This window comes from Aulonocara sp. 'chitande type north' Nkhata Bay, linkage group LG12, assembly GCF_057382095.1.
Source record: "Aulonocara sp. 'chitande type north' Nkhata Bay isolate Kocher_YH1m ecotype deep benthic linkage group LG12, A_spYH_male_GT1.1, whole genome shotgun sequence".
NCBI lineage: Eukaryota > Metazoa > Chordata > Actinopteri > Cichliformes > Cichlidae > Aulonocara > Aulonocara sp. 'chitande type north' Nkhata Bay.
In genome coordinates this window covers 35269398-35296612 of record NC_141355.1, presented here as the reverse complement: position 1 = coordinate 35296612, position 27215 = coordinate 35269398, and the positions used below count along the sequence as shown (strand labels likewise).

The 27215-nt window shown below is 40.0% G+C and overlaps 3 protein-coding genes and 1 long non-coding RNA gene across 18 annotated transcripts in view; 2 read left to right on the top strand and 2 right to left on the bottom strand.

The window, feature by feature from the left end:
• Positions 1 to 518: 518 nt before the first annotated feature.
• Positions 519 to 10395, bottom strand: LOC147317945 (tetratricopeptide repeat protein 16-like). 11 transcript variants are annotated; one of them, XM_086315371.1, is made up of 15 exons: positions 10070 to 10395; positions 9507 to 9731; positions 9019 to 9197; positions 8648 to 8738; positions 8331 to 8468; positions 7466 to 7566; positions 7150 to 7279; positions 6216 to 6430; positions 5980 to 6097; positions 5760 to 5886; positions 3328 to 3472; positions 3047 to 3212; positions 2529 to 2662; positions 2256 to 2427; positions 519 to 2147 (listed from the first exon to the last, which is right to left on the bottom strand). In XM_086315371.1, exons 2-15 carry the CDS (start codon positions 9537 to 9539, stop codon positions 2112 to 2114), a joined length of 1785 nt encoding a protein of 594 aa, XP_086171497.1. In that variant the 5' UTR covers positions 9540 to 9731; positions 10070 to 10395; the 3' UTR covers positions 519 to 2111. The 11 variants fall into 11 exon arrangements, with proteins under 11 accessions (XP_086171497.1, XP_086171496.1, XP_086171499.1 ...); XM_086315370.1 differs by having other exon boundaries at positions 5974 to 6097; positions 10070 to 10394; XM_086315373.1 differs by having other exon boundaries at positions 5790 to 5886; positions 10070 to 10385.
• Positions 9684 to 22121, top strand: slc2a8 (solute carrier family 2 member 8). 5 transcript variants are annotated; one of them, XM_086315380.1, is made up of 12 exons: positions 9684 to 9708; positions 10076 to 10145; positions 10348 to 10483; positions 12113 to 12275; positions 13675 to 13881; positions 14491 to 14590; positions 16995 to 17206; positions 17331 to 17480; positions 17825 to 17933; positions 18020 to 18142; positions 19103 to 19248; positions 20852 to 22121. In XM_086315380.1, exons 3-12 carry the CDS (start codon positions 10395 to 10397, stop codon positions 20996 to 20998), a joined length of 1446 nt encoding a protein of 481 aa, XP_086171506.1. In that variant the 5' UTR covers positions 9684 to 9708; positions 10076 to 10145; positions 10348 to 10394; the 3' UTR covers positions 20999 to 22121. The 5 variants fall into 5 exon arrangements, with proteins under 5 accessions (XP_086171506.1, XP_086171505.1, XP_086171503.1 ...); XM_086315379.1 differs by lacking the exon at positions 9684 to 9708 and adding an exon at positions 9740 to 9946; XM_086315377.1 differs by lacking the exon at positions 9684 to 9708 and adding an exon at positions 9740 to 9946 and having other exon boundaries at positions 10076 to 10165.
• On the bottom strand, positions 13674 to 24003 carry LOC147317943 (uncharacterized). The gene is made up of 3 exons (XR_015131903.1): positions 23725 to 24003; positions 19068 to 19273; positions 13674 to 13932 (listed from the first exon to the last, which is right to left on the bottom strand). It is a non-coding gene; the product is annotated as an uncharacterized LOC147317943 (long non-coding RNA).
• Positions 23716 to 27215, top strand: part of hira (histone cell cycle regulator a) — a 23651-nt gene continuing 20151 nt past the window's right edge. Inside the window, exon 1 of the mRNA XM_086315362.1 lies at positions 23716 to 24012. Within this exon, the coding sequence (XP_086171488.1) occupies positions 23976 to 24012 (37 nt within the window). The 5' untranslated portion in view covers positions 23716 to 23975. The remainder of the gene's footprint in view (positions 24013 to 27215) is intronic.

Genomic DNA, 27215 nt, shown 5'->3' with positions numbered 1-27215 from the left:
TAAATGCAGAACTGTTGCTGGATTTAGAGAAACAGAAGCCTACATTTTGTGCAATGCCAAATATAAAAGAAGATATTACCAGTCCAACATCATGTGAAAATGCCATACTAGGATATTATGCCTCTGCTGCCACCTATTGCACCTACCTGCTACAGTACATGATCATTAAAGGACAATACCACTGTGCTTTAGATACATGTTGTTACCTTTGATTTAGAGTTTAAGTAACTGTTGTTGTATGATGCAATTTAAGACTATAAATCATTAGCAATATGTTTTCCATTGTCTGTCTCGTGAACATAATATTGAAGAAGGGCTTTAAACTAGTTTCTTGTCTTTCTCACAAAAATCTTCCTGGACTTACGAATGAACTGATTAGATTTTAGTAGTCAAAAATTAATGTCGGAGGCCACTTTGACCTAAACAAACACATTTCAGTCAGGTCCTCCTTTTTATCTGTAAGAATTTATTTTTGCCCGTATGCACTCCAGTTAAGCACAGAACAGAGCACATACCAGTGACAACACAAGTGACATTTATTAAGAGAGAAACAGCACAGCTGTAGGCAGACTAAGTTTAAACAGCACACCCATATCTGACTATATGACAGCTGTACTTTCAGCTATAAGCAGACCAATCACTCACTCTGGGCTAGAATTCACTTCAGCTGATCTTGCAGTTTGACTTTGTGGCCTCCCAAAACTAACCCCATTTTTGGTCATAACCCAATAACTTTTGCACTAAATATGAGAAAATTTCAAAATTTCTGTTTGTTGAACATTAATAACTTGACTGTGACATTTAATTATCAAAAGGTCTGGGACCAATTTTACAGTAACATCACGTTTTGCAAAATCATTTTTGCCACTCACTTGGAAGTAGAACAGGTCATCTACTAATTCTTTTATAAAGATCCCTGGCTTCTCCAGTAAATTTGTCTTAGTGCCCTTGAGCAAGATACTGAAACCTAATTTAGACCTAAATGCATCCATTAGAGTGTAACTGTGGGCTTGATAGATACAAACTCCATAAAGGCATACAACAAAATGCTGTATGAACCACATTGAGTGCACAATTAGAGTATAACAATGTTAAGTACCAGTCCATGTAAAATTAAAAGGGGGAAACCACGTTACATTTCTGGTCAGATACTAAGCTGTGCAACATTAATCTTTAGAGCCTATCTCCAAACCGTAAATACTGTATAGAAGACCTGTGTAGAAACAGCATCTATAATTTAGAAATCATAGTTGTATTTGTAGCAGCAGCTATATGTATTAAACTTTAGGTTCATGTAAAGGTTTTATTCACAAAAAATAAACATGCCTAGTATCCTTTATGTTCTTCTCAACAGGCATGAAACTGCAGTTTTCTAATTTTTATTCAGCATCTTCATATGAAGGGTTTGTTGTGATGTATCCAGGTAAAAAAAATCCTAGAAAAGTGATCCTGTTCATCTGAATGCAGTATTTGCAGTGAGATAAACACTGACCCCTGCTGACCAACAAAAAGAATGTCGTCTCTGAGACCAAAGAAGTCATTTCAATGAGTGATGAAATGTTTCTCCTACTAATAAACGCTACATCTAGAGGAACAGAAATACTTTTTCCTTAAGGCACATGAATTGTTGTACTTTTCTTGATTATAAGGAACACAGTTATACACAATTTTGTGCAGGGATGAACTGATACGTTGTTTGATATCAGCCTTGTTGACTGACATGACATTTACCTTTGCTGTGTCTCATAGATTTTGATAAAGCAGAAGGAACGACTAAAAGAAAAAGTACAAATACAAAAATATGCACTAGCTATCAGTGAAACTGGGATTTTAAACTCTGATATCAATCTACAGCCGATGTATCTGGAAGCACGTTTTCATCGGGCACTGTTAAAAATGATTCTCTCGATCATCAAACTCCTGTGTAATTCTAAATAACAGGAAAACACAGAGTTACAGCTGATGATGGTTGTTCCACTCTCTGTATTCCTGCTGTCATTTCTCAGATGTGGAACCCAAACAGGCCAACTCTGCAGCACTGCATCCTCTCATGTTTACAGACGCACTGATGGATGGTAGGTGGTGTGTAGTGAGACACGTCCCAGTGTGGTTTAGCGATGCAGTGTCAGGAATGAACGGCTGACCTGCTGCACAATAACACAGAACAGCTGTGAAGTCACTGCAAAAAAGATCAAAACTGATTTGTAGCTGAAAATTACTTAAATTATCTGAGTAGAATTTTTAAAGAACTGAACTTCTAAAATAAATGAAGTCCTGCTCGGTACCTGGAGGAGGCTCCTCACAGTTATCTGCATCTCCTCTTTGTTCACACACAGCTCCAGCTCCTTGCCTTCTTTACTTGGCTCTTTTGATTGGCTCGCTGTGCTCTCATTAGTGAGAGTCATGTTGCAGAGCTTCTCACTCAGTCTAAGAACAAAATTCAACACAAGACAACGAAAGACTGACTTTGTCAGCTACCTCAGTGTCAGGTATCATCCAGCCTTCAAATTAACCTCCATGTTTCTGACCTTTGTGGATCAGAGGAGGAGCTACAGCTCTGCATGGTTTCCATCAGCTGAGCTCTGATCACTTGTCCTTTTGGGCTGGACAATACATCAGAGACCCTGCAGCCAGGGAACAGACTCATAAGCATAGCAGCCACCTACACAAACAGACACACACAATTAACACAAGATTTTAAAATATTAAAATGAAATGCATCAGTAAAGTTTTACTGATAAAACTTTTGAAATTGTTTTCAGTAAATGTTTATCCCACAAGAGGTTTTAAAGTTTCTTGTTAATTGATTAGAAATTAACAGATGACCAGCCATTAACTTCCTTATTTTAGCTGTTAATTGGCTCCTTTAGTGTTGGGCTGGGATGACTGTTCACATTAAAACAACTTCCATTCAGGGTTATTTGAGTGTCATGTCTTCTCCTTATCTAAGGGCTCTGTCAGACATTGTGTTAATCTTATTGAATGAAATCTTTTGAAATGAAATGTGGCTTTACTGAAAACCACAAAAGATTAAAGAATTTGAGACCTCCTCGTGGGTGGGGTCCAGAATCAGCATGCAGATGAAGTCCTGCCTGGCCCCGCTCAGGTTCAGCAGCTTTCGAAAAGCCTTCGATCTGCTTTCGTAGTAATGGCTAGAGGCGGGGTTGTGCTGGATGGCCAGAGAAAACATATCGACTGCCTCCTGGAAACGCCTGCAGATCCAGACACACACATTCAACAGTATATCAGCTAAGTGACATTTGATAACTTGACTTTATAAGTTTCTCTGTGTGGGTGTTAATGGGATGTTCTCCGTGTGGTTCTGACCCATCCTGGAAACACAAAGATCCCAGCGTGTTGTAAATGACAGCGAGGCGGAGGCGGACAGCAGGGTCTTTTGGCTGCATCATCTCCTCAGCCTGCCGGTAGTCAGCCAGAGCATAGTGCCAATAACTCTGCTTAAAGAAACAGTCTGACATACACATATAAGCATCAAAATGGTTCCTCAGTTAAGCATTTAGTGTCAATATTTCATTAACTTTACACACATTAACTCTGGTTTTAATTTTCATAATAGCTGCTTTGATGATGTAAAGACAGGTGAAAAACAAAACCCTAACACGATGAACGCCACTCTTCCTACAGATATTCCCATATTTGGTGTTTGATTGATGCTAAGAGAGTTGGGTCTCACATGTTGGTCCAAAATCTCCCCACAGGCACTCAGCTGGGTAATTGTAGAGGCCAAGCAAATGATTCACATAATCTTCAAACCATTCAGTCTGGTCCAGCAGGATCAAAATGTTTCATCATATGATGACAGGAAACTATTTTTGTGTTGTTTTTCAGTGATGATTCTCTCTGAGGGAACACGTGTGGCCAAAACATATCAACAAAGTCCCCAACTCCAGCACCTGGCAATATTGAACTGGCTTCATTTTCCAGTGCTGCTCGCCTCAGCCTCATTCCCCCTCCTCTCTGTGCCACCCCATTTAACAAAAATCCTGCAAATGCCCCTGGATATAACAATGAGAGGGAAAATGAAAGACAGGGTAGTGGGAGTGGGATGATGTTTAGCAAAGGGCTTGGGAATGAACTGAAATGCAAGAAGGATTCATGCGTAACTTATGCTCCCGTGGTTGTGTTAGCTTATGGAGGGATTTCCCTTTAGAAAGCCTACAGAGAGACGGAGAGGGGTTTTGAACAACTGCAAACGTGCTCCCATGCAGTCCTCCAAAATCCCAACTGCATGTTGCTTGACATGAATGACAGTGTGCATCAATCAAACGCTGATTAGCTGACAGTGGGCCAGAATAGGGAGAGGAGTCTCAGTGGAGATCACCAGGAATGGGAAAAGTATGAAACAACAAAAAAAAGAAAAAACATCTTTCACACATTTCACATCACCTTTTTGCATGTGATATGTCTGTTCTTCTCTGACACTGGTTAATGGACCAACAACAGCGTAAGCATAACTGGCCCACAGACCGGTTGTACAACATATTTTTTATACAGCCCGCATCTGACAGCAGATGCTCTCTGCAGTCTGAAGCTGCATATGTATTGCCAACAGACTCAACGCACTACTGTCGCTGAACCATTCATTTCCAATCACCCTGGTGTTACATAGTAAGATGTGAGATACAGGGGCTATCCAAATACATGGCTATTAAATTGTGTTTTATCCCCATCCATTCCTGATGGAGAGTGTAGAGTGGTGAAACTCTAAAAACAGTGCATGATCTTCAGTTGGAGCAGCTCTTCAGTCTTGCTGCCTAAAAATCTGGTTTGTCAAGTTTCCCCTGTCACATTAGATGTTTTGCCTCTTTTACTGTGCAGGAAGTCACATGCTTCAACTCAAACACTTAGAAGGACACTCAGTGTAAGATCCTCTTTGACTAAATACCCTGATTCACAGTGCTGATGATCCATGACAAAAGCTCGTCAAGTTTAAGGTGTACTTTTGGCTTTAAAGCCTCACGTTCTGGCTGTCGCATTACTCAAACTTCCAAAGTGCTGAATATGAATGTGCGCTTGCACAGAAAGTAGAAATTTCCACACATTAATTCTCAAAAATGTCATAACAGGTTTTGAGATCATGCAAAGTTGTTGTCCAGGCAATCACTCGGAAGGGGACATCAAACATACTTTGCACACAACATTCGACATTAGTTTTCTTACATTCAACTCAAATCAATAATGTTTAGAGCAAGCAGCAATCTCTGGGGCTGAGTGCCAAAGCCAATGCTGAAGGGCCAAAAGCTGCAGTTCCTCCAATGGCCACTTGAGGCTGACTCCAAGAGTGAGTCAACTGCCATAAACTCCTATGTAAAATGGACAGTATCACAGCAGAAATAACAGAGTTTCCCCTTTCATAAGAACTGTACATGGGATGTATATAAGAAATATATAATGCATTTAAAAAAAGAGAGCACAAACATGAGCATTTCAGTAGGTAATGAATATTAATTATTAAAATCATGCTATGAGATTGCAGTTATGTGTATATGTTAAAAAACTGGTGTCTATCAGACAGTCAAAGAAAAGTTGTTGATGTGAATCAACAACAACAAGGAACAAGGAAATCAACAGAAAAAGAAAACAAAAAGCAGGAAATAATTTATCTAAGTTTTACATTTCCATCAGAGATCTGATTAAAGGTTGAGGTGAGTCAAAGAAGATGTTCAGTATTTTGGGGGGTGCTCGATCTAAGAACATTTGGGGTTTCATTGCATGGGTGAAAAGAGCAGAGGACTCACACACAGACAGGTCAGGTGTCACAGCCTCACCTCCTCGGTTCACGTACAGGCCTGCCTGGCCCTTCTCTTCCTCAATGGCTTTGTTGAGAAGCAGAGTCGCCTCTGCGTAGAGACCTTTGCAAAAGCACTGAACGGCAAAATCATTGTAGATGAGAGCCAGCTGAAACTGCGCCTCCTCCTGCACAGAGCAACTCTCAGCCTTATCATCTCTGACCTCCACCTTCTGACTCCTGATTTCCTGCTGTCCCTCCTTCTCCTCTTCTCCACTCAGCTCCACAGCCTGGATTATATCCTCAATGGCTGGTATGAAGTTCTTCATCCGTCTATACAGAGTCCCTCTGCAAATGCAAGGGAATAGCATTCAGCTGAATTAAATACATGTCAGCAAGTCAACATTCCGCTGTGTAACAGTCCCAAAACAGATTTTGTTAAGGTCTACACATTGGCTGGAAACACCTGAACAGGTAGAGGCCTCCGTCCTCTGGGCTGTTGGCTAGAGCGATATTAATCATGCAAAGGGCTTCAGGCAACTCTCCACACAAAGCTTTGTCCACAGCCCTTTGTCTCGCCTGTTCACTCGCTTCCCGCAGCTGGAGTTGCAGAGCTCCAGCCACCGGACAGGTCGGGTTCAACGCCAACGCCAACTGCACGTCATGATAACAAACTGATGTCTGGATAGAAGAAGAAAGTTTCTGCTGGTTTAATCATAAATGTTAAACAGTAGACAAAGTATACTTAGAACTTTGAACTGATGAGATCTTCAGAAGTAAAAAAAAAACAGACTAAAGGAAATTTTTGAGAATTAAAGCACATTTCATTTCAAGAAAGTTTGCATGTTATATCTGATATGAAACTTAAACACTTAAAGATTGAGCAAATAGGAAATAGCAGCAACTGCAAATCTGGCCAAATCTGGCTGTTTTATTGCAGCAGTCATTATGATAGCAACATTAGTGTATACTGTTTGTAGACACTAATCTACAACATCACTTAGCATTTACACAAACATTTCATATGACTTTTTTCCGCTTGGCTGAACACTAACTGAGACCACATGATATCTTTGTGGTTACAATGTGATGACAGACAAGATCTTACATGAGAGGCATCCATGGATCCACAACCTCAGCACTTTGTTCTCTTATTGCTGATTTATTCTTGCCAAAATCAGTTTGTGGAAGCCTCAGTTCCCAATTTCAACTGTTTTTTACAGCCTATGTTTTGTAATGCTGCATGTTCTGTCCTGCTCTGTAGCTATAGTTAGTACATTGGGCCATTACACAGAGATCAGTCAAAGAATCTTGGTATTAAAATATCGTGAACATGAATGCAAGACGCAAAATGTTGAGATTTTTACATAGGTTATACAGAGAGGTGTAAGAGATGTGACCTTGTTAAGCTCTTTGTGCAGTCGGGCTCTGAGGATGTATAGGTCGGAGGTGGGACCTTCTGATGCCATCCAGTCATTTACCAGCTTCAGACAGTCAGTGTGGCGACCTAAAGCTGTCAGACAGGCCAAGCTGGGATGCAAAGTATATGTATGTTTGTTAATTTCACATTTGAACTCTTGGGGACTTGTTATTAATCTTTTACCTTCTGTACACGAATAACAAATGCTCAAATCAATTATAAGGGAACTATAAGGTAACTTAGACACTAAACATATATTGTACTTCAGTCTAGATGTTATGGCTCAGGCTCCTGACCTTCTGACCTTGTGAGCTCTGCAACCCGGTTTCACCTCAGCAGCTTTGCTGAAAGCCTCCAGTGCATCTACAAAAAAACCTTGGTCGAACAAACACTGACCCTGGGACAACAAGAGGCAGAGGGATCTATGTTAGGATAGTTCTCTAATGCCCACTTAAATTAAGATAGGATTCTTATTTCAACTGTAGTAATTAATGTTTGGTTGCTCTGCTCTGCAGCAGTATACATCCCCGCCTTTCCATGGAGGCTAAAGGCAAGGAAAACCGCTACAAAAACCCTTCTCATAGAACAGAACAGGCATTAATGACAACAAATATAACCTTGATTATTTCATAAACAGAAGGAAACAGAGAACCTGGATGGTAGGTGGGTTGCAAGGAGGCATACATTGGCAGCAGTAGGTAAATTAGTGCATGCTATATGAGATTTGCAACTTGGGTGTGTAGTTTGGCACTAAGATCAGCTGATCTGCCAGGCCTGTGGCTGAGTTTGACTCAGCCACTAGAACTAAGTATAAGCTCAGTTCTATGTAGAATAAACTTAGATTCCAAGGAGATATATGATATAATGAACGTATATTTGAGAGAAACACTGTCAAACAATATGCAATATTTTTCATGTCAACAACTTTAAATCAAACAGAAAATAACATGTTTTTTTCTTTTCAATTATTTTTTACTTAAGAGGTGCTCACAGCTAGAGTCGTGTCCTGAGATGACCCGAATAAAAATCCTCAAATAGAAAAAAAACTTTCTGAAACTGAGTGTTCAGACCTTGTATCCAGCATTGTAGCAGTATATTCATGACAGAAAATAAGAAACGACATGACAAGTCTTCATCATTGGACCCTGCGAATACTTCTACCTGCAGATAGTAAATGAAGGCCAAACGATCCTCGAAGGCTCCAGGCTCCAAGAGCCAGGCCTGTTTGTAACAGGCTGCTGCTGACTGGAAGTCACACAGCTGTAGGTAGGCCTCTGCCTGGCTCACATATAGCTGAACCTAGAACATGTAATATCACAGGATATAACAATATAGAGAGGATAAGACGCAGGCCAGAAAAGAGATGCATACATAATATCCAGAAAGCATAACTAACGGTTATGTTAAAAAAAAAGCCTCATCTGATCTATTTTACAGGAAAATCAGCAACATCTTGTGTGACCACTGTGGAAGGTGACCTGTTGTGGCTGCAGAGTGATGGCTTTGGAGAAGCAGATGACAGCCCTCTCATACTGAGACTTCCCCATTGCCTCTTCCCCATTTATATAACTGCAATAACAAAAACAAAAACAAATATTACTTAACAATGAAAATACTTAAAATTCAATAAACTGTCTATATATAAGTGGAAGGTAATCAGACACAATTTGGTTTTAAAGGAAGTGGAAGGGAGCTAAAACAACTTATTCCACACAGAGGATGAACTTAGATGAAGCACAAAGGCCCAATATAACATAAATAATGACTATAATAAGAAGTATAACACCATTTTAAATGTACTGCTGTACGTATTCAAGACACATAGGTATCAGTCACTGTTGATTCTCACTGCTCAGCGGCCTTGCTCTGAATGATGAGGCTGCCCTGCAGGTCTGGTCTTTGACAGGATTTTTCTGTGTGAAGAAATATTTTACTGGAGCCAAACAGCCGTTTTAGGCTGTTTTTTCTTTTGGCCTCAACCAGCTCCTCTTCTGATACAGCAGTGGGGAAAAAACTCTGCTCTGCATCCTGGAGGTGGACAATCAAAAGATTTCAGTTCACTTTTTCTGAGGTGGCACACTGTTTTATCTCGACAACATCACATAACAGTTTATTAGTGAGGCTATTATTAAGGTAGTGGAAAACATTTATTGTGTGCTGTTATGCATTTAAAATTTTTAAATTACAAGTCTTACTCCAACCTAAAAACACTTTGCGTCACTTTCAATGTTCACTCAGTAGCCGTAACGTTATTTAACCTGGGTTTGTGCTAGTTAACTAGCTCAGGCATCATAAATGAAACAAACATATTTTATACACAACCAATTCACTTTTTACCGTTTGGTCATCTGTCTCCTCAGATGTGTCCATTGCGTCACTGAAATTGCTGTTTCGAGCTGTTTTACACTTACGCAGTCACTTTTACGACCTTTATTTTTTGCTTTGCTTGTATAAAGTTGTTGCCTAATGTTGAAAATCCGAGGGTCGCCATGGAAACCAACTTCAACACTCCTAGAAGCTCTTATTTTGGAAACAAATCGTAAGCGAGAGATCGCTTCCTTCCTGTTTTTTCGCCATGTTAAAATGCAAAATAAATAACATTAACGTCTTTTAATAAGCTGTAGCTATAAAGTAAAATTAAAACACATGCAAAAATTAATGAACTGTGTAACGCTACGTATCTGCTAGCTTAAAGGAATGAGCTTTAACTAATTCTGAAGGAATGACCGCGATTAACCAGAATATCTGCCCGTCTTCGTAAAACGTTAAAAATTAAAGTGAGTTTAATTTTTAGAGTAAAGGTGTCTGTTACTCTATCTTTGCTTTAATAAAGATAGGAGACTGCAGTCTGTTTTGGGCGATAGACCTCATACTAGGAGTTTTACTGTGAAACTACTTACACGCAGGGAAACAGGAAATAAGAGGAACACAGGACGATCAGCTGACTTCAATGTTGACAAAGCAAGTTAACCGCCGGTGAGAAGCAAATGTTCTCGGTAATGGTCACATTGTTTTTTCCAGCTGAATTGTCCGATATTTTCTTCACGGATATCTCAGATGGTCTAACTTCTTCTTTTTTCTGATTCCGTCCTGGTGGTTTTTCGCTTTCTTCGACTGCTTTTCTAGCTTTTGTTCGGGGATTTTTAAATTACTTTCTGACATGTGATCATTGTCAAAGGTGAACAGAGGTAAAAACCAGGAAAGATTGCTACTACTGCTGTCGGTATGGACATCCAAGATGAGAGGAGAAGGCTGCTGGATGCCGAGGGTGGAGATCCAACAGGACTCATGTCTGAACAAGATGCTTATCTGAGGTCAGTGTAGCTCTACCACAGCAGATCATTTCAGAGGGTTTACGTATCATCTAAATATACAGAGTTATCTAGACCATGCAGATTATGTTTCCGACTTGTAGTTTTTACTCTCCCCTTGCTGTTTTAGGGAAACCAGTTTAATTACGGATATTATTGCTTTGTTTAGTTTTAACGGTGTAGCATAATTTATTGGTGTGTGTGTGTGTGTGTGTGTGTGTGTGTGTGTGTGTGTGTGTGTGTGTGTGTGTGTGTGTGTACTAAATTTAAAGATTATGGCATACTGAACAAGCAGTTGATCTTTGCTTAGCTTCTTTTTGCTTGCTTATTTGGAACCTGAAAGGGCCACAGAGGAGAATCTGGAGTTTGCTTGATAACAACTGTTTTATGTTGACCTAGACCAAAGTCAATGGCTACTAGAAGAATTACACAGATGAGTGACAAATTAAAGGAAAACACTGAGCCCTTCACCTCTGCATTGGGGGGATGTGGTATGCTGTCATGGATGGGTTTTTCAATACAATACAATATTCTTCTGAGTGATCGCCTTTATCCTACAGTGACACATTTCTGTCCTGCACGGAGAAGTTTGATGAGGATGAAAATGATGTAAACCATGTTGCTATGAACAAATATAGGGATTTTAGACTCGCATACATCATCAGCAGAGAGAGTGACTGAATATCTTTTGGAAAAACGTCACTACAATGAAGTAAAGCGAGTACATCAGCATTCTGAGAACTAGATTTTAGCATGTGATTTGATGCAGAGTTTCCTGCTTCAGAAAGCTTATACTGATCTACACTGCAGTAACAGTTGTAGGAGGGCCCCTTCCTGTCCCAACAGTACTGCCCACCATGGCTCAAAGAAAGGTCCATGAAGACATGGATGAGCAAGTTTGGTGTGGAAGAACTTGACTGGCCTGACCTCAACACCTTTAGTTTGAATTATAGTGATGATTGCAAAACCAGCTTTCGTTTCCAACAGTCCAAGGGTGACTTGAACATATGGTCATGTGGTACACCACATACTGGTGTTGTAGCTGTAAAGTGGGGGCAAAAAAGCTTTTATTTTTATATTCTTAAGTTTTAATAACATTAATGTAATTACATTTTTTATATATTAATGTAAATCTGCAAAATAATGTTACAAACCCTGAAACAATTATCATTTAGTACACCAATGCTCCCTTTAAACTCACTGGAGCTTACAGACAATCTCATGTCCTATTAAAGCTGCTTTATTCTTCCTGCATTCAGTCTAAAGCTGCAAAGTACTGTGCAGCACCGTGATCCTAGCTCTGCTTTTTCATTCTTAGTCCGAGTTAATCACAGTCATATCTGCTAGTTTTTGTAATACTTGCTCTATTCTGTACTGGATTCCTATTGTTGCTGGTGCTCTCCCAGTTTAAATACAAATCAGTATTCTCTTGATTACAGTGTTCCTGACTGAACAGCCGTTAGAAATGATGCATGTCACCCATGCCATGATATTATAGGCTTAAAAGAAGAAGCAGAAATTATTCTCTCTTTTGTCCCTGAAGCATATTAATGAGGCTGAGCTTCTTTCTATCATATGTGAGACCTGACCTTTACCTCCTACACTCATCTGTGTTCCTCTTTCTCTCCACAGCAAAGTGAAGAATCGAAAGTTGTACCTTGCGACACTTGCCTCTGTTCTGGGTCCCATGAGCTTCGGGTTCGTGCTGGGATACAGCTCTCCCGCCATCCCCGAACTCACCAAGATTGAGGACTCTCGGCTGAGACTGGACAATAACCAGGCTTCCTGGTTTGGGGTATGATGACAGCCAGGCAATTTTAACAGCAGATTTGTGTGACATCTCATTTCATCCAACACATCCTGTAAAAAAGACACACAAGAAAGAGCCGGATGAAATTAAAATGTGTTCACTGTATGTTTAAAATTAATCATTTTAGCACATTTTAAGAGCTTCAATAATCATGGTCATAACAGTTTATGACATAAAACGGTGGAAGAGTCACTGAAGGAACAACTTAATATACTGATCAGCCACAACACTGAAGCCATGTGCCTAGTGGTTTGTAGGTTCCCTTCTTGGTAACCCAGTGGTAACATTTTGGCCGCCTCCATGTTTGTGTTTTGTTTTGTTTTGTTTTTTTTTTGGGGGGGGGGGGGGTTGAGCCAGAAGTGACCACACTTGGACGAGAGGCTGCATTGTTTAGTCTAATTGTTTAAAATAATAGAAGCTGGCATCCATAACAGTCACAACTCTAACGCTAAGCCTTAGGACAATCACACCGTTGAGTAGCTATAAAAGAAGTCACCTCCTGTATAGTAGCTGATAAATGGGGAAACTAGCCATAGAGACCCCAAAAGGTTGATTCTTTTCATCCGGACGTAGCAATTTCAATGGGAGAATCTTTTCATCACTCCTTCAGTCTCAGCTGACTGCAGGTTTCCCCAACCTGCAGTCAGCTTTGTGTGTATACGTGTTAAAGGTAACATCTTCATGAATGGCAGTACCTAAGGTTTGCCTCCAGTATACTGTAATCTTCTTCTTCTTTTCACTGCTTCCTTTATGGGTTGCCACAGTAGTTCATCTGCCTCCATCTCACCCTATCACATCCTCTTCTGTCACATCAACCGTCTGCATGTTCTCCTTTACTATGTTCATGAATCTTCCTTATTTTTCTCCTGCCTGGGAGCCTAATCCTCAACATCATTTGCTCAGTTTATCTACTATCCCTCCTCTGCAAATGCCCAAATTATCGTAGCGTTGCCTCTTGAACTTTGTCTCCAAAACACTTAACCTGAGGTTTCCCACTGATGCACTCATTTCAAGTCCCGTCCACTGTAATGAGAGGATCTGTGTAATTTTTGCCCTTTTAATGTTGGGTATAAAGAGTATATGCACCCTTTAAAGCCAAGCTGTCTGTTTTAAAATACGTTGAAAGTATTTCACTTAAACATATGGTCATGTGTTACATGGCATACTGGTGTAAAGTTGGTCTATATACTGCAAGCGCCGGAGCTTTGGCCTTTTTCAAAATAGGCACTAATGCAAAATAGAAAATATAGTCCAGATGTTAACTCAACAGAAATAGTTAAACCCTGTTTAATTATTCTTTTAAAATAATAAAATTGATCAAATGCAACATAAAGTTCAAATAATTCATTAACGTTTATTGCTGACGATCTGTTCTGTGTTTCAGTCCATAGTGACGGTGGGAGCAGCGTTGGGCGGGCTGATTGGTGGCTGGATGGTGGAGAAGATTGGCAGGAAGGTCAGTCTGATGTTATGCGCGCTGCCATTTGTCTCCGGCTTCACCATCATCATCGCGGCGCAGAACGTGTGGATGTTTTACGTTGGCAGAATTCTGACAGGCCTCGCCAGCGGCATCACCTCGCTGGTTGTCCCGGTATGTCATTTAAAAGCAGATTAAAGGCCTCTTTAATATTTGACCCGGCATCTGTTGATGTGAAGATTAGACAGTTTGATTCCAGAAGAAAAAAATCCATCTCCAAAAAACTTGGTTGTTAGACAGTAAATTGAAATGTCAGGCAGAAAAAACAAGGTATGCTTTCATTTTGTGGGATTAAGAAGTAGCTGCACAGTATCACTTGAACACTGATTAAAAATTAGAGAGTATAATCTGACACATGGCCTTAAATGGTGTGAAAGCCAGACACCGAATGACCTGATGGGCGGCACCTACACTCAGTGAGATAAATAAGGATTGTTTTGAACAGTGAATCATGCAAAGCCATTGTAGAATAAAAATATGGAGCTAGAAATGAACAGAATAAGACCACCTTTGCTTCAATAACATAAATGATTGTTAGTGTGGATCAGTCCATTCAAACGCCAAACATTTGTTGGCTTTGGCTTCTCAAATGTGAATCATAAATGTGCTCTTAACTTTATATAAACAAAATTATATGTGTTTGCTTTATAAACCATTAAGAGAACAGTTCTGTATACTAAAGGTTTGAATTTTTGATGTTCTCCCTTGTCTCCCCTCAAACAGGTGTATATTTCTGAGATGGCACATGAAAAGGTCCGTGGGACTTTAGGCTCCTGTGTGCAGCTCATGGTGGTGATAGGCATCATGGGAGCTTATCTTGGAGGTATGAAACTGATGTTTAAAGTTTTTATGGCATCTTTAAAACTCCCTTTGCAAAGTCTACATGGCTACAAGAACTGCAGTGTCAGATACAAGAAAAAGTGTCAGATAACAACAACGTTTTACAACCTACAAATCATTGAAAGATGATGTAACAAATGTGGCATTCCCATGATCATCGTCATATATGATCCGATTCCTCTGCTGCCTCTTAGACAACAGCCTCACTGCTTGACCTGTGTGAAAATGGCTGCTTCTGGCTAATCTTGTTAGCTGTGTGCTGTGCATGATTTCCTAATAAAAGCTGGTATGTTTTGAGAGGTGGATTTGTCTCGTGGTGCTCTGGAGGTTAGTTGCTGTGCAAACACAGCAACTGTGTCACACTGCAGTCAAACAGCTGTTTGGTTGTGGGTAGATATGGTTTTTGAATTGTATCAAAGGTCTATCAGAGTTTGCAGTGATAACTTGCGGAATAACATCATGAGGTTAAAAATAGAATAATTTATTTATGAATCAGTTGATCAGTAAACTGGTTTAGAACCTGTTTCTCTGTGTGAGCCTTGTGACTGAATTTTGACGTGACCATAATCCCTCTGTGTGCCCCCCAAAGCTAAAATTACTCAAATAAAAAAAAAACAACTGAAACTCAGTTTTCTGCGTATCAATTTAGAGTGTGCGCTTGAGTTTTATAACTAATCAAAAAAAGACAAGCCCAAACCTCTTTTTATTCAACGCTCTGAACAAATGGTTCCTGTGCAAAAGGTGCTCTGTTCTCATTCTTGGCAGACTGGCTTAATCGAGAACTGTATTCACTAAAGTACTGAAAACATCGAAAGAGAGGCACACACACGCACACACTTGTTTTCAAGTGTGAAGACATTGAGACATGTCATTGACATAATGCTTTTCCTAGCTGCTTACCATAACCCTAACCATGAAAAATGAATACCTAACCCTAACCCTCAGTCTAAACCTAACCACAACCTAACTGTAACCCTGACCCTAAAACCACATTATGAGCCTCAAAAATGCCTTCAGACTGGTGGGGATGGTCATTTTGTCCCCATAAGTGACTGTTGGTCCCCACAGGTATAGTAGCATCCCAATTTTCTGTCCTTACAAAGACGTCTAAACGTGTGTATACACACACACACAGTATTATGTTAACTGTGTATCATAGACAATCTGGTAACTTGGGTAACATTTGACAAATAGAACTTATGGATAAAGTTTGAGAAACAGGAAAATGCTAAGGAATAAGGCAATTGTATAAGAATGCAGGAAAAACCTGAAGTAAAAAGCACGTGTTGGAACTGCGACATTTTACATTGGTCTATAGCAGGGGTGGGCAACTCCAGGCCTCGAGGGCCAGTGTCCTGCAGGTTTTAGATATCGCCCTGGGTCAACACACACACATCAAATGATTAGTTCATTACCAGGCCTCTGGAGAATTATAAGACATGTTGAGGAGGTAATTTAGCCATTTGAATCAGCTGTGTTGGATCAAGGACACATCTAAAACCTGCAGGACACCGGCCCTCGAGGCCTGGAGTTGCCCACCTCTGGTCTAGTCTCCAGGTTTGAAAAATAAAGCTAAACCTTTAATGCTTTTAATGGCCAGCAGGGGCTCACTACTCAGTTGCAAAGATAGCTTATTGCTCATTTGATTTATAACCTCAGTAAACAGGTTCCTAATTAGTTTATTGTATCAGTCACTAGCCTCCTCAAGTCTTCCTCAATATAACATGATGTTCATTGAATAAATTATTGTCTCATTAGCATACAGAAGGATCATAAGAGTACACATTAGGACAGGCTCACCTTAATATTGACACGTTGCTGCCCAGTGAGCATGCATTGCCTTTCTCACTTAAATCCGCCCCTCACTTGTAATGTTTGGTGTTAAACACTTAGATATGGGGGCAGTATAAATGCTAACCTTGAGGCTTCAGTAAAAACTAAAAGTGTCAGTTCAAATGGTTCTCACTGTTAAGACAAAGTTGTTTCAAAACAGCTGCATGGTTTGATGCGATGGATCACATCATGGAATTTGTTAAAAGGCCATATGAATCAAATTGTCTTTCATATGTACAAGAAATGTTGCTTATTTCTATTGAGGCTTTTTTTTTGTTTTGTTTTGTTTTTTTTTTTGGTAAAGGGGGAAATGTCTCTGTTAGACATTTTTTAACTCATTCAGTGATTTAGTGATTACCTGTTTGGCCAAAATTAACAACCTTCTCTGAGCACATATAACACTTTAGATGCCGATTTTGAAATATCCTTGTTCCTGTTATTGTAAAATTAAAATGAATGGCTTCTAAAACTTCTTTTCCACATCTCTTTAAACAAAAGATGAGGAATAGCTGTAGAAATGGCTCATCCTGAGTGTGTGTGAACCTGTCCTGCAGGTCTCTTTATGGACTGGCGTTGGTTGGCGATCTGCTGCTCCATCCCACCGACGCTGCTGATGGTCTTTATGTCCTTCATGCCTGAAACGCCCCGCTTCCTGCTGTCACAGGGCAAGCGAAGGGAGGCTGTGGAGTCACTGCGCTTCTTACGTGGACCAGACGCTCCTGTCGAATGGGAGTGCGCCCGCATTGAGGAAGCATGTGATGAGCAGGTGATATAAGACAAGAATTTCTGGCCACAGTGCCTTTGCCCTCCTCAATTGTAATTCAACCACTGTGGGAAAATGTTGGCAGTTTGGCTTGATGATTGACAACGTTATTCTGTTTTCCTCCTAGGGCTCTAAATTCCAGCTGTCTGACCTGAAGGATCCTGGTGTCTACAAGCCTCTGGTGATTGGCATCATGCTGATGATCTTCCAGCAGATGAGCGGGATCAACGCCATCATGTTCTATGCTGAGAATATATTTGAACAGGCACATTTTAAGGTAGCTCATTCACAGGCGCTACTGCTCTTTCTATCACTCACTAAACAAAGCAGATGAAGGAGCAGAAGAGCAAGACTTCACAGGACAGTGCTGGCACCTTTTTATCAAAAATGGATTTGTCGCGTTGCACTTTTCCCAAAAAGGCTTTTTTGGGAAATAGGAGTAGGGCTAAAAACAAAAGTCACAAGTTAGTGTAACAAAATGCGAAACATTTCAGTGAACACACTAATAGAAAGCTCTCCCCTTGGAGGTGAAAATTGAATTCAACAGCAAAATTATCAATTTACAAGTTTTCAGTGAAAACATAAATTCATTATAGACCTGTCTTTCTCGTTATTCTGCAGCAAAGTGACCTGGCGTCAGTGATCGTGGGTCTCATTCAGGTCGTCTTTACTGGAGTAGCAGCGCTTATCATGGACAAAGCTGGAAGGAAAGTCCTTCTCATTATCTCAGGTAGCCAGAATCTTTAAATGTAATTATTAACCATAATTCCTGAGATCTCTCTGTGACACCTCCTTGATTGTAATTTCATAACACAGGTGTTGCCATGGCCATCAGCACCACAGCATTTGGAGTTTACTTCTACCTGATGTCCTTACTTCCAGAACCCCATGGTGACCTGGCCTGGATGGCTCTGGCCAGCATAGCGGTGTTCATCACAGGTCAGTTTTCCAGCATATAAAAATGGGTCAATCAGCTCCACTTCAAGATGCAAAAATGATTTAGTCCTCACACCTTTTCCTTACCTTATACTTAATACAAATAACTTTGGATATTTAATGGCTTTGGCTATTCCATCACAAATTCAAAGATAAATTTGTCAGTCATCTGCAAAACATTTAATTAGGGCTGTGCGATATGACCAAAATCTCATATCCTATATCCTAATATATCCTATATTTATCGTCCCAAACGACGATATTTATCACAAAAGTTTTACATTTTCTGTAAATTCTGTGAATCTCGGGCAACTTGCGTGAAGTGTTTTCAGCTGGGAGTGCTGTACCTGGAGTCGAGTGTTACATAAGTTGAAACGGCCGCAATTTTCACAATTTTGTGAGTATTTATTACACGGCATGCTGAGGGTAAAAGCCTGTCCTAAGGTTTATGTTTTTAAGCACCCATCGGCTCTTTTTAGTTTCTCATCCGTAAACACTCCACATACAATTTCACCTGATTCAGTTTATTTTGAAAAATCTCAACAGGATCTTCAGCTTTTTTTGTGAAAGGTTTACGTGGAAAATAAACAAGCGGAAGGCGGAGCCACACGATGGTTTTACCGTCGTTGTTGCTAACGACAACGCAAACAAACAGTCGCTTGTCCGTCAGTAGTGTGGTTATTTTATATATAAGAGAAAGAGAGAACTTTAAGAAATCCTGGAGTGACCATCAAAACGATGAAAAACTATTTCCGTAAACAGTTTATTTTGCGACACCACGAAACAAGCGATAGCGTAAAATGAAACATTAGACGTTATATCGTTATATCGAACAGCCCTACATTTAATACTCCAAAACCCAAACAAATTAGTGCTGCTGATGGGGATTTTTTTTTGTTAAACTTGTGGGTGTATTCCCCCAACAGACCATGCCACTTTAATAACTGTTGCTGTCCTGTTCAGGTTTTGCTCTCGGCTGGGGTCCGATCCCGTGGCTCGTCATGTCAGAGATCTTCCCAGTGAAAGTGAGGGGGGTTGCCAGCGCTGTCTGCGTCCTCACCAACTGGAGCATGGCATTCGTCGTCACCAAAAATTTCCAGGATATGATGGTGAGTGTTGAACAGAATACCAAATCTGTTAAAGATCCATAAAACCACATTTCAACCAGGATTGTAAACAGAAGTGAAATTTAATTAAACAGAAGTGAAATTTTATCTTACATCTGGGATCCTTTTTTTAGTGAACACATGAGCATACAGAATGTTTACTTAAGATGCCATAAAAAGACTTCACTGCAAATTTTGCACTTTGCAGCACCATCCGAGGGACAAAGTAGAGCCCTTTGCTGGGCTGGTTCTGGCACATAGGCCGCATGTTTACCACAAATGGTTCAATGGATGTGGAATAAGATCCTGTTGGAACAGTTAGCATAACGTAACTCACCAGAAAGTCAAAATGATGTCACACAGTAATCATTATTGTTTGTTATTATGGTTGTGATGAGATAGCAGAACACATTGGAAACACATCATCACTGACTTATGGCAAAATGTTGATGACTCGCCCCCATCAAACATAGTTTATTCCCAGAAAGCTTCCCTGCCAACACCAGACGAGCTGCAGAGAAGTGCATTCCTACTTAACGAGCATATTAAGGGAAGCATTTAGTCCAGTATACACATAGTTGTTGTAACGGCCCTAATTTGCCATCAGTCATAACAGACTTAACTGGCCATTTATGCTCACCATTGTTGCTCTCACAAATGCTGCATGACTCCTGACTTAGTCAGGCTGGAAAAATGAGTGTTTGAAAAGCTTAATGTCTATTGCTGTTTCAGTGATGGGTCAGTACAGGCACATTGAGATAACCAGGGTACAAAGGCGAAAAGCTGTAACAGCTGGAGCAAAAAAAGATGAGATTTTGTGGAGAAAACTTTCAAACCACCATAATTATTTTGTTTCCTCTTTGGACTTGTTCTAGTATAATTTTTTTTCCGCTGAGTTGCAAAACATGTTGTTTACGAGAAGACTTCACCACGTCCAGTGTGCCACAAGCACCCTTATGAATAGTTATGGGTCTGATGTCACATTTAGACTGAGCAGTGACCAACATGCCAACCATAACAGCAGCTTAAGTAGTCAGTAGTCACTCCATAGCCTGCTTAGGTTCGCTGTATTGTCTCAAAGCGCTGTCACTTTTAGATTGGATATTCTCAGCTCAAAGGATAATGGGTTTCATTTTTTTGTACAGGATTATAGTTTTGTTTGTTTTTTTTTTAACCATCTGTATTTGTGAATTTAAAAAACAAAGTTTACTCTACACCAACATCTAGATTACTGTACAGCGATATCTTTGTATAACTTCCTCCTGGAGGTCAAAAAACTGCATGTTACATTAATTGGTCATTCTAAATTGGCTTTGGATGTTGGATTGTGTAGCTGTCTGTCTCATTGCTGAAGGCCACCTCTGCTACCTGGAGAAGCCTCTCCAACATACTGAGGATGGAAAAATAACAGTTAAATCCATATGAGTGACAATTTGTGAAGCTGTGAAAACATATTTTGATGCAGGGATGAAAATTTGAATTGAATTTGCGCTGCAGTCGGGATATTTTGAGTGTTTTTGACATAGTTCTCTGTGGCCTTTCCCCCCTCTCTCTCTCTCGCTCGCTCTCTCTTGCTCCCCCCCCCCGATACCTATTTGCCTTGCAGAATCTTCTAACCAGTGCAGGAACTTTCTGGCTATTTGCTTCTATGTGCATCCTGAATGTCATCTTCACCATGGTCTTCGTCCCAGAAACCAAGGGCAAGACACTGGAGCAAATTGAAGCAACTTTCAGAGGGATGTCAGGTCCCTGAAGATGCCACATGTAAAGACTAAAAGACAAAACTGCTCATTTCTGAACTCACTGCTCTACCTGGGGCACTGTGTGGGTATTCTTTGTTGTTGTTATTATTAACACTTTATCACCTTTGGATATTACAGAAACTGCTGAAAGAAGTAATCCTTCGTGAAGGTTATGATTTTCAGTATTTGTGTACGAGGCATTGATTTGTCTGTTGTTCATGATGCCATTGAACTGTAATGCATCAGTAAGGTTCTGCCAAATTTGAGCTGTTTTCATGTGAAATCTGTCCAGAATCCTTTAATGTAAGATAATCTGATAAGGCAATTAAGTGCAGTCCTTTCAGTTTTGTGATACTGACAGTCTACAGAGGGGACCAGATTCAGGCTAAAGGGGGGCTGACTCTATACTGCCCCCAGGTGTACTCTTTCTTGCAGTTCTGATCAGTAAAGACAATTTTGGCAAGTTTTCCTCAGGACAGCAGTTTAGCATGAAGTTGGAAAACACTGAGGGTTGTAGTAATGGACTCCAGTGTTGCCTTCCCTATAAAATGAAATGCCAAAAATACATATAAGCTACTGTTTTTCCCTCTGTTTGTTTAAACAGAGCTTCTAAATTGAGCAGGCAGACACGTGCAGTGACTTCTTCCGGGTCATTTACATTTTTTTTCCGTTGCTGGATAAGAATATTTCCTATTGTTCTGACTCTTTTTAAGGACTCTAGCAAAAGACAGAACAAAAGTGTAACATTTTGGTAGAAGTGAGTAAGCTGTTTACACTAATTTACCTGTGTGTAATTTACACCATCAGGGAAGATTTATGTGATGGCATTGTTCTTTTGGGGGGGTTTTTTAGCTGTGAACTGTAAAAATGTGTTTTTTCTTTAAAGTTTTATAATCATTTTTCTTTTGGGATACACTTGAAAAATGTTTTAAACACACATTATATGACTTATACACCCTTGAGGTTATGATAATAGTCACGTAAGTCACATTGTGAAGTAGTGAGTTATGTTAATTAAATATCACCTTTTCTTAAACATATTGTTTTTGTTGATCACTCTACTGGAAAAGAATAATAATCATGTTGTTGTTGTTTTTTTTATTTAGTTTGTGATCAATAAAGATGTTTCTATTGTGTCTGTGTATTCTTTACAAATTCATTGTGAATTTCACCTGAACAGAATAAAGTCATGGTTATTTCCCTAGTTTCTCCTCTATGACTCTGTTATGACACAGAATTATTACCTACACTCGTAACATTTTTTGATGAAACATCTAAGTTCCAGGTGATAAATGTTTCAATCTTATCATAAAGACCCCTTAAGATGTTTTTGACTGCCACTTAACGGTAACATTAACAAGTAGGAAATTTAAGTCACTTTAAGTGTTGTTGTTGGTGCCAGGTCTTAAAGATGCCACTGATTGCATGTAGCTGGATCCTGGCAGAAATTAGGTTCTGAGGTAGCCCAACCTTCCTCGGGATGTATACACATTGTTGAGCCTTGCCAGTGACAGTAAAGATGTGAGTGATCCAGGTCAGGTACTCTGAGAGGTGGACAGAGACAAATTTAATCTCCACATCCTGACCACTGATTTATATTTGGGGGGTGGGTCTGTTCTCTTGGACCTTCAGGAATCCACTACTATGTTATTTGTCAATTGGCGCTCTCTCATCATTGTTGGTAATCAGCCCCATGCCTGTTGTGTATCTGGTGAATTTGAGCCACATACACCTGGGGTTGTTGTTCAAATCACCTTCTATCATCAGCCTTAATACAATGGTTGAGACTAGTAACTCAAATAACCACTCATTATGACCAAGGTAAGCAGAAGAGGATCTCTGAATGTACAGATGACCATACCCGGTGTCATTCCTGTCAGGTAAAAACCATAAACTGAGGCTGAGTATTCATTTCTGCTTCAATATTCAAATTACAGATTCAGCATTTGGCATAAATAACATATATGCATGGCTCCATCCTCTATGCATACATACTTGTTTCAACAATTTAAGCTGCTGCTGGTATAATGTGAGAGGTTACTTTTGTGCAAAATTTGGGACCCTCCTGAGTCTACTTGGCCTACTCAGTCTACCTGTGTATTGTTGACCATATGCATCCTTTTACACATTTTCGCAAAAGCAAAGACTGTGATAAGGATGTGTGCAGTTTTTTGTTTGCTTGTTTTACCTTTCTGCTTAATTTTTCTGCAAATTTCAGTGACTTGAAATAAAGGACAAAGTTTTGTATAAACACACTGTAAACAGGATTAGATTGCCACCACACAAGCATCCAAAACAATATCTGAATTTTATTATATTTGTTTTTCCAGCTCTAAGGGGTGAAGCAAAAACAAATTAGAAGTTGGCCAGAAACTTCTCAGCTCCAATATAAAAACATATTTTAACTGTTCTTAGTGTATGTTTAATGTTTTATTTTCAAGAATATTTAAAAGACATTTTAAATTGTGCTAAATTGTCGAAAAGAAACTCCGAGTTTGCGCACTAATCTGCCATTTGGCCTTTCAAAATAAAAGCCGCGTCAGATCCAATCGACACAAACGGTGTGAATTTGAGTTGATTTTCGGGTTTAACATTTGAGTATTTGCACTCGAAAAAATTAATAAGTAAAAAATCACAAATAATTATCTTTTGGTAGTTGTCTTCTATTTTAACTCTCCCCGTGGGTGTATTATGATATGTTGCCTGCACCCTCTTCCTGTCCGCGGTCAAAACTTACGGAAACACTTCCTGAGCTGCCTGGTGTTCGCCCGTTTGTCATCCGGGGCCGCCTGTCTGTTGCTGTCCGTTGGTCGACTCGGGGACTCGGGGATGCTGCGAGATGGGAGTTGAATCGCGCAATCAACAAAGTGTCGGACGGAGTTTGAGACAATAGGAGGGAGCTTTTCGTTAGTTTTCCCATGAACCGAAAGTGAGCGCTGGATGGATTTTTGTTTCGAAGGGATTTAAAATAAAATACCCGGGGTGAAAATGAAGCTGCTGAAGCCGAGCTGGGTGAGCCACAACGGTAAGCTTGTGCAGGAATCTGTTGGATCAAGTTGGGCTTTTGTTGTCGGAGGGGGGCGACTTGATAAGGACGCATGATGATGATGATGGTTATGGTGCTGGTGCACACTTGTTTGACTTGTTAGTCACTTAAAAGTCACTCACATGTTAAATCTAAGCCAACGTTTGGGCACTTGCATTTGGTGTTTGTGCCGTTGTCAGTGTCTCTGTGCTCAAAGTATATTTGTTTGCTAACCTTAGCTAGCTAGCTAGTTAGCCCCCCCGGCTAGTTCTGGTGTCCTGACGTTAGCTAACTTACCTGGCAGATGACCCGTGTCGAAGTTACTGCCTCGCAGTGACTTTTTGGGGTCAGATTTACTCACATCCCGTGGGATTTTTAACATTTTATTTGTGTGACGGCTTCACAGAAAGCTTAAAAAATAAACAAGTGTCTGCTGGGATAATTTTTAAGCTGTCAGTTTGGAAAGTTAACCGCCAGGGAAATGGCCTGAATTTAGGGTGCAGCTAACGACTGTTGTTAGTAGAGCACATTTTGCCCGTGAAATATTTGACATTTGGAAGACTCCAACAAAATTGCACAACAGCATCAATATAGAATGAAACCAAATGTATTAAATGTATAATTATATTAGCAGATGGATTCCAGCTGCTGATATGTTTACAAAGAAAACTGAGGAAATAATACTTTGTTTTTTTGTTTGTTTGTTTGTTTTTTAATTCAGCACTCAACGAGAGTTTCTTTGTAATCTTTAGACATACATTTTTGCACTGTTGCTAAAATAAAGCACGTACTCAGGGGTGCATACAGAGTGCACGGTTAGGTATGAACTTCAGCTTTAGTCACGTAGTACACAGTACTGTATCTTTTATAAATATCACTTTAAGTAATGAGAAGCTTGTAATAAGTCACAGTTTTTTATTGTACAGTAGCTTTTTTCAAATATATTCTAGCAATTATAACCTTATTTCAAATTGTGGTTTCTTAGGCAAAAAAGGCACCGAGTGTTAAGTAAGGGTGTATTGCATAGACTGTACACAGAAGGATGGATATGCCACACACTGGTTCTGTTCTGAAGCCTCACTATTAGTTCTTCGAAGAAGCTCAATGCATTGGCTTGACCATATCTGAATTAACAAGATAATTATCTAAAGAAAAAAAATTATCCCCAAGAGCCTCTATTGACTCGAACTTCGAGGAACAGCAATGACCCTGCTGCTTACTTTAATGTAATTTGGATTTCACTTTGAAATATAGGAAGATACTGCCATATTTGTCTCTTGTATTTAATTGCTCATTTCATTCAACTGATCCTAAAGAAACAGTGTGTGCATAACTTCACAGCAAGTCACATTATTTTTTTAGCTAAAAATAAAAAAGTATAAATTACATAGAAACCAGCTAATGATGATGTTTTTGAAATACTGTGTAATGTATAGGGATGGGTATCGTTTAGGTTTTATCCGGTACCGGTGCCAAACCGGTACTTTTGAAACGGTGCCGGTGCTTAAACCGGTGCTTAAAGAATGGAGAACACAAAATTGGTCCAAAAACCTCTCATGTTCAGCTGTTTTTTTGTAAAAAGATAACAATGTTAGCCTTTTCTGCAGCTATGGGGCATATATGGTATCACTCTTGGCTGGAAGCAGTGCTTAAAAAAAAACCATAAACTTTGTCCAAAAACCTCTCATGTTTAACTGTTTTCCACTTTTTCTTTGGTCATTTTAGCCTTTTTGGCCAGGGTGAAGGGAGTATCTGCCATCAAACAAGAAGACAGCCGCATGTAGCTATGATGATGTTTGCTAGTTCACCTTACCTGCATTAATGTAATAACGTGGTTAGCCTACTCAACGTAAATTACACACGAACAACATTAAGCTACTCACGCAGAGAAGAACGGCTGCTGCTGCATCATCATCCGTCATCATTTCTGCTACACTGGCAGGGCTAGGGGCCAGGACTCTCCTCTTCGTGTTTTTGGGGGATGTTGCTAACTCCGGGTCCGATAACAGGCACCACACCCGCAGTAGATGTGCTCGGTGTGAGGTCTCACAGCAAGCTATCAAATACGGCGCATTTCTCGGCTTTTAAAAAAAACGCTATGCGTCGCCAGGTGTTTCATCAGATTCGAGGTGTTACCTCCTTTGCACAGTATCACAGTATCAGCTTAAAGCACTTGTTGCAGGCTGCTGAGTTTGCATATTTTGCTGTGAAGTACAGCCAGACTTTTGACCGCTTCGCCTTGGTCATTTTTAATGTGTAGCTCTGCTCTAAAAGAACGTACGTACCTGGCCCCGCCTACTATCCTCAGAAATGTAAAATGATTGGCTAGAATCTAAAGTGTATCACAGCTCAGGAAAATAAAGCACCGAAATGTGCGCTGCTTTTCGGTCTGGTTATGTCAGAACCGGTGCCATCGTGGCACCGGATACCGGTACCCATCCCTAGTAATGTATCTCCATGGCTTAAAGGAAGAGTTAGGGAATTAGGTTATACTACCAAAGAGATTTTGGAGGATTTACCAGAAAGGTTTCCTTTCAGGAAAATCCTCGAGTGCATGTCGATTGTAAACCTGACAAGACACTGAAATACAGTCTCGGGTGTGGGCATGTACTAACATACTTGTGGAAAATCACAGAACAGTTGAGTAACTTTCCATAAGGCAGACTAAACAAAGCCTGGTAAAAAACAAACAGCTGAGGTCAATGCCATGTTCCTGTGTTATGTTGAAATGTGTCCAACATGCAGTGTGCTTGGAAAGTTTTCATTTACATGCTTTTTTGCATTTCAGGCGGATCTGTGCACAATACTTTGCAGCAACAAAGCAAAATAAGATTCAATGATGCAAAAAACCATCAATGTATTTTCACTTAAACAAGCAGCTGTTTTTTATGTGCATTAAAATTATATAAAAATTTAACAGTGCAAATGCAAATTCCTTGCTGACAGTTTAACCAAAAGGCATTTCCAGTGGAAATTGGCCGACATATCCTCAACATAACCATGTAGATTATCTACAAAACTTAAAAAGAGGTTATACACACACAATACGGTAATATTATGTTGAAGCACAGTATGTATCACTCCACGAGGCTCCTGCCTACGATAGCCGTAATGCTCTGACAATCCATCAAGCGGTGCGGCTTCGTAGCTTAGCAAAGTTGTACTAAAACATTTGACAGATTTTCGAGCGCCGTGTACCACAT

Excerpts from the sequence above, each read along its gene's own strand:
- LOC147317945 (XM_086315364.1), bottom strand. The coding sequence starts at position 9,539 with ATGGACACATCTGAGGAGACAGATGACCAAACG. Across the intron at positions 8,739-9,018 it reads CAGAGCAAGGCCGCTGAGCA|TTATATAAATGGGGAAGAGG; the intron begins GTGAGAATCAAC and ends TTGTTATTGCAG. Across the intron at positions 2,663-3,046 it reads TGGACCCCACCCACGAGGAG|GTGGCTGCTATGCTTATGAG; the intron begins GTCTCAAATTCT and ends CTGTTTGTGTAG.
- slc2a8 (XM_086315380.1), top strand. The coding sequence starts at position 10,395 with ATGGACATCCAAGATGAGAGGAGAAGGCTGCTGGATGCCGAGGGTGGA. Across the intron at positions 13,882-14,490 it reads TCACCTCGCTGGTTGTCCCG|GTGTATATTTCTGAGATGGC; the intron begins GTATGTCATTTA and ends CCCCTCAAACAG. Across the intron at positions 14,591-16,994 it reads CATGGGAGCTTATCTTGGAG|GTCTCTTTATGGACTGGCGT; the intron begins GTATGAAACTGA and ends CCTGTCCTGCAG.